The sequence below is a fragment of the Enoplosus armatus genome, chromosome 7, assembly GCF_043641665.1.
Source record: "Enoplosus armatus isolate fEnoArm2 chromosome 7, fEnoArm2.hap1, whole genome shotgun sequence".
NCBI lineage: Eukaryota > Metazoa > Chordata > Actinopteri > Centrarchiformes > Enoplosidae > Enoplosus > Enoplosus armatus.
The window spans coordinates 4,631,089-4,645,489 of record NC_092186.1 but is presented as its reverse complement, the minus strand read 5'-3'; the positions used below and the strand labels follow the sequence as shown (position 1 = coordinate 4,645,489).

The 14,401-nt window shown below is 40.1% G+C and overlaps 1 protein-coding gene across 1 annotated transcript; it reads right to left on the bottom strand.

Moving 5' to 3' along the window:
- Positions 1-5,602: 5,602 nt before the first annotated feature.
- On the bottom strand, positions 5,603-14,218 carry LOC139287659 (meprin A subunit beta-like). The gene is made up of 15 exons (XM_070908812.1): positions 14,166-14,218; positions 13,964-13,991; positions 13,416-13,466; positions 13,289-13,332; positions 12,947-13,025; positions 12,712-12,829; positions 12,044-12,222; positions 11,728-11,946; positions 9,179-9,328; positions 8,047-8,262; positions 7,200-7,456; positions 6,550-6,760; positions 6,242-6,418; positions 5,846-6,108; positions 5,603-5,737 (listed from the first exon to the last, which is right to left on the bottom strand). Exons 1-15 carry the CDS (start codon positions 14,205-14,207, stop codon positions 5,693-5,695), a joined length of 2,079 nt encoding a protein of 692 aa, XP_070764913.1. The 5' UTR covers positions 14,208-14,218; the 3' UTR covers positions 5,603-5,692.
- Positions 14,219-14,401: the final 183 nt, after the last annotated feature.

Sequence of the window (14,401 nt, the reverse complement as noted above, 5' to 3'; positions counted from 1 at the left end):
TTTATTATAAATTGGTTATATCGGCAATAAGACCGTCCAGGAAGAAGCAAGTGTGGTATTTTTGCGGTGGAATGTACTTTTTGTTGTACAACTAGAAATGCTTTTGTTCTCTGGGTTTAACTTTATGATAACAGTGGATATGTTGTACCCATTTAGCCCACTCTGTCACACTGAAACGTTAGATGATATCTACACAAGTGCCCTATGACATTCAAGCTAGCTAGCTAACCAAAATGCTGCTATAACAACAGGTTGCGCTACACCTGCATGCGTCGATTCCATACGTAGCCCGAGCCGTTGCAGATGCCTTAGTGAATAATTCCCTTCCAGCAGATGTAGTCTCGCCCAGTTACCAAACCAGACTGCTAGAGACAATAAAATGGAGTGGTGTTTCAGTTTTTTCATACAGCAGCTCATCTTGATAAAGCCAGACTATGTAACTTTTACTGAACAGCGGCCACTGCGCCTACAAGCGACAAGGATGGTATTATGCTAATGCTGGTATTAGCTACAGTAAAGCCTAAACTGATGCTATGGTATAAACTATGGTTTAACATTTAGCTATTAAGTAATTTTGTCATAAAGTCAACTAACTTCCTTAGTAATATGCATTATACAGTAGACCCTTGAATTAGACTCCAACCACTTGACTTTACAGCACTTTTTAATTGGCAGTCTGTGGTACGTAAGCAAGATGGTCAGTGTTGTCAGTCACTTGTAACCAGCGGTCCCCAAATAACTAAAGAACACATTTTCTTCCAGTTTGTCAAGGACCTGGTGCAGAAAATGAACCTTTGATAATCTCAAGGTATTCCTTTTAAGCCATTTGTTTCTTTGATTTTTGTCCTTGATTTTTCTTTTTATTGATGATGCATGACAAATGAGTTGAGCTCTGAGCATGGTATTGAGATACTGTGTGAGTGTAGACTTGAATAATTAGAGGGGTGTTAGTGAGTGTGTGTAGAATCTGTGTTAAGGTTGAGTCTGACAATGAGTTGACTTGCTGGGATGCTGTGTAACCCAGCAGTCCTTGCTGATTGGAGCCTCAGTCGATGTGATCCGGAGTCAAAAGTATTTTTTATAATGCTTCATTTTACAGGTCCATCATTTCCTAATTGTTATCTAGGAAGTTATATTGAAAGAACAGTATCATTTGGTACTAATTATGGGGAAAGTAGCTCAATTTAAGCCCAAGAAATGATTCATACATTATTAATTTATTAATGGGAACTTTATTCTCTATATATGTTGAAAGTTGTGCTTTCAACATATATGAAGACAAATTTAGCATTTTTATGTGTTTTAAAAAGCTCCATGGGGTAACACTAACAATGTATTGCAATTAATCAATCAAAAACTCTCTATGTTCTCTAGTGTTGTGTGTTGTGTAATGCCCGCCTGGTAAACAGGTATGTAGAAAAATTATTTTAAAGAAAGTGCTCAATTCCTGCCCACTGTCAGCGCTAAGTTTATTAGAACTACAACGTTTTGGTCATAGACGTGAGTCTAATGTCCAACTCTGGACTCTTACATTTCTACTACTTTACACTGACAGTTTGCAGGAGTTTGAAATCGAACCAGGGGCAGTTATTACAGTTATATATGTGTTTTAACCACTTGGTCGCTAGGACGCCCCCTCGTTGCCCATGTTGGGCTCACTTTTATGTGAGATGTCCACATCTTCACAAAAGTTGCTAACTGACGATTTCTAAACTGAGGGATAGCAACAAATGACACAACATATTTTTTTTTTATTTTTATTTTTTTACAGATGATGGGGTTTTCTTCACACACATGCATACAGCATGTGTCCTTCCACACCTGAACTAATCTTATCTTCCAAAGCTCAGTCCTGCCTCGTCCCCTCAGCTCAAAAGCTGCTGGGGCTGCCTCACTGCTCGTTCATAATGAGGCTTATAGTCGTTATAAACCCCGTTTTGGAGATGTGAACACTAAGCCACAACAGGTAGTAAAACAGAGAAGCCCAGAGGCAAAGTTAAGACACGACTGATAAAACAAAGAACCGAATATGACTTTCATCAGTTTATTAACATGACCATCCACTGAATCAACTATTTAAAGCCGCACTGCCGTTGTAAAATGCACTGCAACATGATCACTTTAGAGCTGGTGCATTCATAGGTTCATTTGTCATCTTGTATCACATACTGGTGTTTGGTGTGTATTAAGGTTGACATTAGGTTACTGGTTGTGTAACCAGGTTTCTCTGTTGTTGGCTGCACCTCAGAATTACAATGTGACCGCCCGGCCTTTGCGGATGAATAAGAATGCTAACTAATTGATCCGTCGTTGAGTTCAGCTTTGGCCCTATAAGCATAGAAATAACCTGTGTGAGAGAGAGAGCTGTGTGTGTGTAAATATTTAGCAGTGTTTAAATATTAGACTCAAATATTTATTGAGGCTACTGTTGACCTAAATTATATAATATTAAGTTGTTTGCTGCGTGCTGATCCTGTTTGGCGTATGAGCTCATTTTTGTTGAATCCTGGAAGTGTCTGAGCTTCAGGATATGCAAAAGCAGCTTTTTGGGTTTGTTTACACATTGATTATCACTTTTATATTATTTTATGGTTGTGGAATTTGTCTTTTTTTCTTTAGTTAGTTTCTCACTCTTGATGTAGAGGGTGTGATTTTTTTTTTTTATATCAAATTAAATGTGCTATGCAGGTGAAAAAAAGACGCCTGCCACCTGTATGAAGCTGTGTACACACAAAAGTAAAAACACGCTGCACAGTCTTCATTATTTCACACTGTTTATATAACACCCTACTAATGTGATACTAATGGACTAGTCGATTTTATCTCCCCCATAGGGACGCTGTGTGCACGTTAATGCTAACTGCCACAGTTAACTATTAAGGGATGTGAGCACAATTTGAACATTTAAGTCAAGCAGCATCATGGGACATATGATTCCAATGTCTCATTATGATCAATGAGTCAGGTTTTCAAACTGTGACTATTCAAACGCTTGAAGAGGGGGGGGGCAGGCAAGGGGGAGACGTGAACACTCACATTTTTAGATTTACACTTTCGTCCATAACTCCACTTAGAAATCATAGAGAAACGACAGTCCTTATAAGAGTACTTGCCTGAGAATCATCATGTTTTTTAAGTTTGGCATTAGTCTCGATCAGAGCAGCACCCGAGAGTGTTGTAGTGTATTTTGTGTGGGTTGTGGTAGAGTACAGGGCTGACGAGGAGCACACAGTGCTGATCAGCAGGAACAGAGAGGGGGGACAGGATGAGGATGTGTTGAGGCTGCCTTTCCTCGTCCTGCGCTGGCTTCAAGTCAAACACAGGACAGACAGAGGCCTCTGTTCTGTAAGGTTTTAGTGTGCGTGCGTGAAGTTTCTTGCTCTGTTTGTCTACATGCTTGGCTTCATTTTCTTCCTGCCCTCCTTTGGACGTCTCCTTCCTTGTCTTAAATGCCTGTCTTGCCCTGACTCAAACCTAAAGCTGCATTAGGCAAGATCTTTACTTGTCTTTCTGTTTGAATTAAATTCTGGTTTTGTGTTTGGACGCTAAAGGGAAATCTCACACGAAATCCAATAAAATTCAAACAGGCCTCTGCAAAAGCTGACACCGCATTATATGATTTCTGGGTGATTTAAGTCTTAACATTTCGAACTCTTACGTCTTGCTGCCATTTTGCGTCTTCCAATTAACTAAAGTGCAGCTTCAAGTCAGCTTATCTTCCATCTTCAGTCATCTAAGACGTAATTTGTCTTTCGTCATTTTGTCTTTGCTGCTCTTTTTGTGACAGATTCAGGGTTGTGCTTTCATTTCATGGCACCTGAATTCGAATTCAACTTTGATAAGATCTCAGCACGTTTGTGTATTAGTGTGTGTCTAGATAATTTGGACATGGTGCGTGTGTGTGTGTGTATGTGTGGTATGTAAGATTGTGTGTCAGACTATTTTCCTCCATCAGCGTATGTATGTGTGTGTGGGGTGTTATAGCTGAAACGCTGTATACCTGTTTGCTTGCAAAAGGCAACCTCAAATCATTTTAAATCACAAGGACAGTGTGAGTAAGAGTCAGTTTGGAACTGAAGACTGAATATGCAAGAGTGCAGCCAGCCATTTATACTGTGATGTCGCAAGTATCCATTCCTATTAACAAAGCACACATTATTTAATGATTATAAGTAATAATGTAGAGCCTGACACAAAACGTTCTTCCAAGTCACAACTTGTAAAGGTGAATAAAAACAATCACACTGCGACAGTGATTACACCTTCACATTTACATCTGTTGGTTCATTTTTTGAGCTGTCCTCGCAGTTCAAGTGATACATATCGACAAAGTGTTTACTGGTGGTAGTGATTTTTTTTTTTTAACGTAATTATTCCTTTTAATTCTGATTTGAAGCTGCGGGCCAGAAAACAACATATATATATAAATAACAATCCAAAATGGACTTAAAAGCTCCATAGAGCTGAGAACTGCAAATTGGGTGTTGATTCTATGGGATTGGCGCTACGAATGACGTGACACATAGTTCTTTGATTCATTGTTACTGTAAACGGAAAAGCCGAAACCAAAATAATTTGATTGGGAGGGAGAACTTGCACAGATATTGTCATCATGACATTTTTGAGTTGTACAGAATCAAAATGATGTCTTTAGAGTAATATTTGTTTAAATATCAAAAGACAATCGTTGACAATTGTTGCCTTTCTTGGTTGAGGTCTTTCTTTTTGGTTTTGTTTGAACCAGTTTGGTTGAGAGGCAGTTGGTTGAATGTGGTATTAAAAGTTGGATTTCAACTCCAGATGATATGTGGGATATATGAAGAAGTCGGACGATCGATTTGGCCAAATAAATTCTAGTGATTTTTACAAAGACAGTGGTTATATACAATATAGAGCTCAAGTTAATTAGTGAGTGGTCCTGCTTCGTGAAATGTCCCGCAGGTCAAACTGGACTGAGAGCAAATAGTTACTTTTTGTTTCGAAAGGAAGCACAATGTGAGGAGGTCGCTGTATGCAAGACACATACAACATGTATGAAACTGTGTGAGTTAGTCCATGCTTCACAGCTTCCAGTTGAGAGTGAATCATGGCACTCATACTGTCCTGTTTGAGTATCTCATAATAAAAATGATGCTTGACTTGAACTGATGTTTGTCTGGTGTTTTTGGGGCTCAGTAAGTGACTTATTGATGGACGTAATGATGGACAAGACAATTGATATCCTCTTTTTTAAGGCCATTTAAGGTATAAGAAGGTATATTTGGAGATGTCTAAAAGGTAGATTGGAACAGTCTAATTTCACTATACTCAAATATTCTCTCAAGTAAGAGAAAACATGTTCTTATCAAGGTTTTATTCTTACCAGCAGTTCTGCCAACATCAGATTTTTGGTTTTTAATTAACAAAAAAGATTCAAATGGAGCTGCAGCTGAGCCACAAAGCCAGTGATAATTTGAAGGTTATGATGTGTGAGGGACTACAATTATAAATCTGCATTCTGCCTACAGTTACATAGTTGAAAGAAACCACATTACTGAAAATCACTCTGAGGGGCACATATGATTTGAACATGCATGCTGTCAGATTTTATTTCAAACACACAAATTCCGATTATACATGAAAAGGAGTCATTACAATTGAGTAATGTGCTCTCTCTTCTGGTAAGTGCTGATGTTTTCCTTTGATCAGGACATCACGGAGTGGTGAAAGGAGATGGTGAATCTTTGGTCGGGTGCTCCTGTAATGAAATAGAGACGCACTTAACACACAAACCCAAACTAAGAACATGACAGTGAGGCATAGAAAATGCAATTCAAGATGTGAATCAGTGCTGAATGTAACTCACTTCCATGAATCCAGGCATGTCCTGTATGATCAACACCTTGTCACTCTCCTGCTGTCGCCTCCTCCTCATCCTCCAGGCGTTCACTACAATCAGCATGGAAACCACCAATATGGCTGCTGCCACAGACCCTGCCATAGCTGTGACCACCGTAGGGTTATTAGCAGCTCCTTGTGGAGCACCCTGCTCTGCAGCCTTCATCAGACTGGCATCAGCATGGACTGCAGAGCGGGGAAGAGGCTGAGATACCAGCAGATCGGATATATCTGAGGACAAGTAGACAACAACTGTGATGTTTCAGAGACAGGGTGATCTTAGATATACAGTAGTATAGTTATGTGTGAGACTATAGTTGTGTGTGATATCCTGGTCTCTTCTAATCGTCACGTGACTCCACACCTTCCAGACTGAAGAGGAAGAAGGCATCGTCTCCTTTGATGAAGTTTCTGCTCTTTAGCCTGCTGTGGGTGATGAAGGTACTTGTTCCAGAGCCTGGGCCTCGATAGTAATAGCTGCCATCAGACTCGGTCACTTTAGAGCCCACCTTGCTGGGATTGTCCCAGTAGTACTCCGTGCCTGGGAGAAACAGTTGAACTGTCATTCTCTGTTTGACGAACACAGCTCACTGAAATCCATTCATTGTGTAAATAGCAGAATGAGAGGATAGCTGAGCTTGCTACACTACAAGTTATCCACTCTTCTCTTACCGTCTGAGGACATCTTGCCAGGGTCAGTGGTGACCATTCGGTGCATGTTCATTTGCTGTCTGATGTCAGACTGCTGATCCATCAGGGCCATAGTTCCCTGCTGCCACGGACACGGCCACTTGAGTTTGTGGTCGTTGGGGCCTGAGGTCAGGTGGAAGTAGGTGGCCATGTACCCTGGACGGTCGCTTCTTCCGTTTAGATACACACCTACCTACAAATCACAGAGCAGTATGAAGTAATGTTGCCGTTCTGTCTCTCTGTATTTACCATGGATGTATTACATTTACGCATTCAAATTGCATGCCAAGAACTTTCTGGAACTATCTGAAGTCTATGTCAATCATGTGACGACCAAGCTTTTTGAACTTCCTTGAGCTTTGCTGTAGCCGTGGAGGTAGTCTGCCAAGCCCCTAGTCAGTGCGCCAAACCATTTAATTACAACTTCATGTGATGCACACTGGCCCAAAAATACTTTTTCCTATAGACTTACATTGTCTGTAAATCAGCGGATAGTTTCTCAGCCTACAGAAGTAACTGAGTGTCACTCACCCATTTTTTTGGAATTTTGAATTTAGGTTTCGCATGTTGTTTGTTGGATCGCTACAGGATGTATCAAGATTGAGAAAATAAAATTTTAAAAAGGCATTTACCTGGAAAGAGTAACCTGCTGGTGACAGAAAGCGAGGGCTGTACAGTTTATTTCCTGCTGGTGTGGTGGCCAGCAGGCCGGTAATGTTGCGGATGTGCCAGATGTGCTGAGGGCACTTTGTGGATGACAGGTTAATGTCATCCAGAGAGAAACCTCCCTTCGATGGACTCTTTCCCCTCACGCCCTCAAAAACCACACGGGCCTTCTGTGTCACATTCAGATTGATGTTATGCAGTTCCCAGGAGCCCATGACACCTCCTGTAAAGAGAACAGATAATAGATATTAATCACTATTAATCACTAGTTTCAGGATGTAGGTGAAAAGGTGAGAGTTGTGGATTTGATTTCAGCATCTTTCAAATGATTCTAACTGCTTAAGATCACAAAGACAATCAAATCATTCCCCAACCAAAAAAAGGCGGTATGAATGGAAAGGTTAGGGCCCTATCCAGAGCCAAAAAAAGCTGCCTTTCCGTCAGGTGACAAGGAAGCGTGCAAACAGCTAGAAGCGAGACTGAAAGCAGACAAAGCAGAGACATCAGGAGAGAGACCTCAGCACCAACAACACCAAAGATATGTGGCGAGCGATCTAGACCTGTTCACCCGACTGCTGTCCGGCAAGAAATACAGAAGTATCTGCTGTCGTACCACCAGACTATAGAGCAGCTTCTTTACTCAGGCTGTGAGACCATAATGACATGGTACCTTCTGTATGTATGTTCTGTGAGTAGCGTGAAGGGGGACTATGACTGCACTCATTGTGCAGCCCTGTGTTGTAGAATGACAAATAAACCTTAATAATATATATTTTTTGTTTGTTAAATTAATGTTATATTTTTATTTGTTACCTGAAATACTCTTGAAGAGCTTCAGTTTTCCGCTGGGGTTGGCCTTGTCATACTCTCGCACCCAGATATTAAGAACATCATCAGCTGCCCCGGTGTTATGGAGGAAGAACTGCAGACACTGGGCTCCAGGTTTGGGATAAAGCCAACGAGTCTCCAGGAATGCACGGTCACCGGGTTTAGCAGAGGCTGTGCTGAAGTGCATGAAGAAGCCTTTTCCTGAGGGCAGGAGGAGACAACGAGTTGGGCCTCAGAAGTTTGTCATATTACAGTAAACAAGTAAAAAGTTAGTTCTGCATCATCACCTGTGAAGATCTGCAAATAATATGTTGAATAAACACCCACAAGGTTTGAGTGCTGCTGTTGGCGCGTTTTATGGTACAAAATTCAAGAATCTACTTCTTCATTGTCAATTCAGTACGCTTAAAGTCTCCTCAGGTCGTACTGCCTGGACTTGGAAATTATGTTTCAGCTATTTACAACAACCTATGAAAGAAACCCGCCATCAGTCACTAATAAATTGATATTTATCTTGAAACTTCAAACAATAATCAATGTATGTTTACTGCCAGCCCGCACTTTGTACAGGTTATGTTATAAATCACCTCGGGCTCCTTTGTTTTTAAATATCTTCAGACACTAAACACCAAGGCCAGGTATGTACTGTTTTTATTATCCTACACTGCAAACTGGACAACCACACAGAGATGTGGATGTGTCCGGTAAGCAGTCAGTGTCTAAATTGCCATGAGTTTATGTCCATTCATATATTTTGTCTATGTGTGTATAATGTTAGCACTGTTTAATAATGTTTTCTGTTTTCATAATGTTTAATATTATGACAGTATAATATAAGATTATACTGTATATTCTTTATCTTCCTGCTTCCCCTATGCTCACCTGGACAGGCTGGGTAGCACTGTTAGAGTCACCAACACCATCCGGCCTGTCCTGCAAGCTGCACGCTGACAGATGTCTTTTTTTTTGTGGCTGCACTACTATATAAGAGTTTCAGATATTTTGTGACACATTTGGTGTCTATGGATGCTGTCAGTCTTTAGATGTTAAAAGGAAAGTCCAGTATTTTGAACAAAGTTCAGCACCACAACATGCATTTGTGATGATTGACGGTCACCTTTGCATTGTCCCATGTTGGAGAAGTCAGTCTGAGGCCCTCCGTTCACAGAACTCTGTTGTTCCCACTTTGCATTGCCCGGACCCTGAATCATCCCACAAATGTTCTCCTTCTCAAAGTCACAGCTGTCCACAAAGGTAGAAGACTTGGCTGTGGAGAGAAAACAGTCACCATTTCATCAAGATACTTCAGTACAGTAGACTTGACCAATGACCAAGACTTTATCTTGTCTCATATGTTGTCATAATCCTGGAATGCCACAAAAGTGTACATATTTTTGCATTGATAATATATAGATGAATTATTAAGTATACAAAACTCTATTGTTTTTCAGAAGATAACTTCTTTGTTGTGTATTAATGTAATATAGGCATCGCAAGTAGTAGACGCCGTATGAATGAACATACATTCTCAGTAATTATTTGCTGGAAACTTCTTATGTAAGAGTTTTGAATCAGGACGCCTTTGATCAAATATGTTATCATGTATCCAGCTTTTATTTGCCCTGCATTGAAGGAGTGATAAAAGGAACAAGATATTGATATGACGCAGTGCCCTCAGCTTGATAACTAAGGGGTGATATTGGCAGGTAGTTAGCATGCCACCACAAAAATATGGTTACATCATCTCGCAATATAAGAAAATATAACAGAAAAGAGCTGGCAACCTTCAATAGTTCATATAACAACTGTGTACCCGCCTGAAGCCTGAAAAATAAATGACTGGCCGAGCATTTGTGGCATCCCCATGGTATTCATGGCTGCCTGAGGTTTATTACTAAGGCTAAGGCCAGATTATCAATATATATTAGCATCAGTATATGCCAGATAAACTCTGACCTTTCTTGTAACTCTGCTAGGTTATTATGGGACAAACAACATTCTTATTTCATGATGTGGTTTAATTTATTGATTGTTCAAACACTCAAAGGAGCCAGTTTAGCTAATTTACTACAGATCACATATATTCTTTACAAAATATTTGTGTCTTAGATTTGTCAGTACTTTTTCTGTCTTCATGCCTTCCTCTCTTGAGCCACAATTCTCATTAATCTTTTTAACATTTAATGATATGTGAGCTGTTTGATCTCATCACATTTTGACCCTTTTTTTCTGGGTTTTCTTAGAGAGAACATTATTTCCTTCATGTTTCTTCATTTTTTGCTTCATGTTTTTAAGGGGCCGTATGCAATATTTTGGAAACAGTGCAATGTGCAATTTTATTGATTTGTGAAAAACAAAATATTGCATATTGTATGAATAATACATTATTAATTCTGGCAGCAGCTGTTAATAACATTTGCAAAAAGTTAATGGCAGTTAGCTAAGTTAAGATGATTACATAACTAACAAAGTAACTAACTGTTATTTTAACAAATCATTGATAGAAGTTTTCTTATTAGAGATTTTTCAATAACAAGCTAACGTAAATTGTCATTCTTTGAAATTGTTAGCAAACTTTGATATGACGTCGTCGCAGACACTGTAAGCAGTCCTTTTTAAATAAATTCAGTCTCATTCCAGAGGATTATATCTATTTCCCATGGTTTTATAGTACAACATGTTAGTGCATGTTCTCCAACAGGTTGGCTAATGTCTGGCAGGTTAGTATTTAGTATTTACTTAGCTAGTTTAACATGGTATTGCTTTCACACCAATTTTTATTATCTGAGAAACAACATTATGTACGGCCTGGGCGAGGAAAGTGTGGATGTTTTCTAATAGTTCTGAAGAAGAAAGGCCACAAACAGAACTGTTAGCTAATGAACTGAGACAACATATGTCTTTACTGTTCTAATCATAGATGGTGTAAAAGAAGTGGGTGAAACCACCGTGATGTCACCCACTGATTTGTGGACTACAGTTTTGAAGCCTCAAGTTTAGCATTTCGGCTGTCGCCATCTTGGTTGTTTGGACCCAGAAGTGACCATATTTGGCCAAAATGCTAAACTAAGGACCCAAGGACACTATGTACGCCTACCTATACCGGTAACCTTACTTAGCTTGTAAACGTGCTTGCCGGAAAAAGTGAATAGCCGACTCCCAGAGTGTCTTTTAGTACATCCGAACGTCTCTATTCTGATTGAGAGGTCGCAGTGGTACCAACTTGTCAATCACATGGTAGCCACAGCCTTAAGCACACATTGCTTTATGGTCTATTTTACTCCAAAGGGGACTGACATCATGCTGTATTGAAGAAGACTTGAAACTAGCGATTGAGACCATAAATTCATTAGAAAAATGTTTACTTAGGTAATAAATCCAGTGAGAAGTAGGATCAGTTTCTCAGACTTCTATTCAATCTGACTTCATTTGCTACCAGTGGAGTCGCCCCCTGCTGGCCATTAGAAATAATAAATTCCGCATTGGCGTCACTTTTAAGACCCAGAGGTTGGTGCTTGGTTCTAATATAGTTCCAATATACTTCATATATTGGTAGGTGTTGCAACCAATGGTTCCCTTTTGTACCTTGCAATATGTCACACATCCAGTGTGTGACCTGTCTCATTTATTGTTTGATGGACAAAATGACAGGTTGACATGACTCACTGCAGTTGTAGAGACGGTTGAGCTTGGTTAGGTCATTAGCGCTGAACCCCATCCTCTGACCAATCACATCCATGAAGTGGGGGATCTTGGTGACGATGGTGGGCTCAGAGCCGATGTTGAAGGACGTCTTACTGTAGTGCATTACAGAGCCGTAGTCGTAGGGAACGCCTAGAGCACTGGACACTGTATCATCGTGTGTTTTGAAGTTGTGCTCTTTACCTGAGGCAGGCATAAAAAAGAATATCAGGAAGAATTCAGCTGTTATTTTTGATCTTTACAAGGAAGGAATGTAACAGCTGTTACAGATCATTGTTACCAGGTTCAATGCGATCCCACATGATGTTGACATAGTCATCACGGTCAGCTCTGGACTGCTCATGCCAGAAGCCCAGAGCATGCAGGAACTCATGCTCAACGGTTCCTAGACGATCACAGTTTCTACCAATGGACAGCCGCTGCTTCCCCACATGCTGGTTGCCTACAGAGGAGAAGCATCTACAGAGAAGGACAGCATTCAGAGGACGACAAATACACCTTCAGCTCAGAACCTGCCTCATTAGCAGAAGATTGACATTTAAGCATGAGCCTAAATGAATAACAGTGCCTAATTTACACATCCAGCAGACATGGAACAAGTAAGTGTAAGTCCAATTTTCGCTTGGTCTCTATCAACACCTGACAAAAATATCTGGCTGCATGTTTTGCTGTGTTCACCTGCAAGTTTCTAACTTTGTCTGTTTGCCTTTTGGTGCTGAGCTGGCCATGTATAGTCAGTTCATCAGAGCTTTTTCAATGAAAATAGCTGCCACCTTCTGTGGCTGGAAACAGCGCTGATGAAAGCAGTGAGACTAAACCAAAGCAGTAAAGTTGCGGGCCGTAAAACCAAAACAACGAGCAGAAAGATGCTAAACGGTTCATTAGAGCTGAGGGGAGCAACAGTACAGTTTATATGAACTGAACACGGCAGTTTGAAGCTCGGCTCACCCGCTCCCTTTGAACACAGAGATGTAGTTCTGCTCTCCTTTCCATGGTGTGAAGTCAATGCAGGTCTTCAGTCTGTACTGGTCAAATGCCTTCAGGATCACTCCCTTTGCATTCATGTCTACACGTTACAAAGTGTACGACAAAGAAATGATTGAAAAACCATCCTAATTTGGTGCATATCCATAATAACATGATAAATACTGTGAATGTGAGTTGCCATAACACAGTGTCTTACCCAGACTGTCCTCTAGGAAGTAGGGAATGGTTGTTGGCCAGCGATACTTGTCTCCTATGATGGAGTTTCTGCTGAATGTCTGATGGTAATGAAGAAAATAATAGACTTCATCTGTAAGCTTGTAGTTCTATAACACTGTAAATACGGGGAAACGGGGAGTGGGGTAATATTCAGAGAAAAAAATTTAATTCTGAGATTAAAATCATACATTTACAAGAAAAAACTTGAATATTCTCTGAGATTTTAAGTAATTCTTTCCCATTTCTGGGAAATTACTGAAGAGCAGCAGCAGCAGCAGATTTTGGTCTTTGGAGTCTTTGGTGTCTGTGCACACTAGCTTACTTCATCCTGTTCGATATCTCCCTCCAGCAGGTCCAGACCAGCCGCTGCAAAGGAAAATTGTATCGGTTGATGAAAATCCGTAGACAGATTGTACAACAAAACCAAACTAAAATAATACTCCACAAACCTTCATTGATGTTAAAGATGTCCCAGTCATGGCCTTCATCAACATCCGTTTCTGCAGATGAAGACAATAATAATAAAGTCAATAATATGCTGCTCACAAAATTAGATTATAGGAGGTATAAAAGTAATTATTGTACTGTGTACTGGTGCAATTAGCATTGAGTTCTGCCCCACTGACATGGTGCAGGGGTGTGGACCAGAGACATGTTTACTTTAAAATATTACATATATTTTAAAACTTATTTATTCTTGCATTTAAATTCTGAAATTCTGCCGTCTGATGCTATTTTAAGATTTTAAATGGACTTCCACATGATTATGATTTCTTTCAGGTGTTCATATTGCTGACACCCTGAAAGAGTCTGAAAGAGATTTAAGTTGGACGTTGGACGTTCTGAGCCAGAACTTTCCTGTTGAGCTGAAGGGTGCAGCGGGGATACTATTAAGTATTTCAGGGGTATTTCAAATCTTCTCACTCAACATATACTCAAGTTTCTGTCTACCTTTTGACAGACGTTAACATGAAAAGCATCTTAATATGTGACTCACCTGTATCACCTGTTAGCTCAGCTGCTGCCTAGTAAATACATTAGAAAGCACATTAATCAATCAATAGAGAAAATTGATGATATGATTTACTAAAGAATGAACTGGCATCCAGGAACTCAACTCAACATCAAAACAATGATTTGCACTAGAGATTCATTATGGATGTTAGTGTTACACAAAAATGCAAAAGGCTTACACTCACCAGTCCCAGGCCGGAGAGCAGAATGACCCACCTGAGTGCCATGGCTGAAGACACACACTCACTGTGTTGGTTCAACCTGCCTCAGTCCTGAAGTGTCTGAAGAAGTGTTGTTGCTTTGTTTTTCTGCAGAAGAAGAAACACTGCAGCGCACGCAACATTCACATGATCTGATCATTTTTACGACTCAGGTTGAGGGAGTTTACACGGATGTCAAATTAATTATTAATTTAATAGTC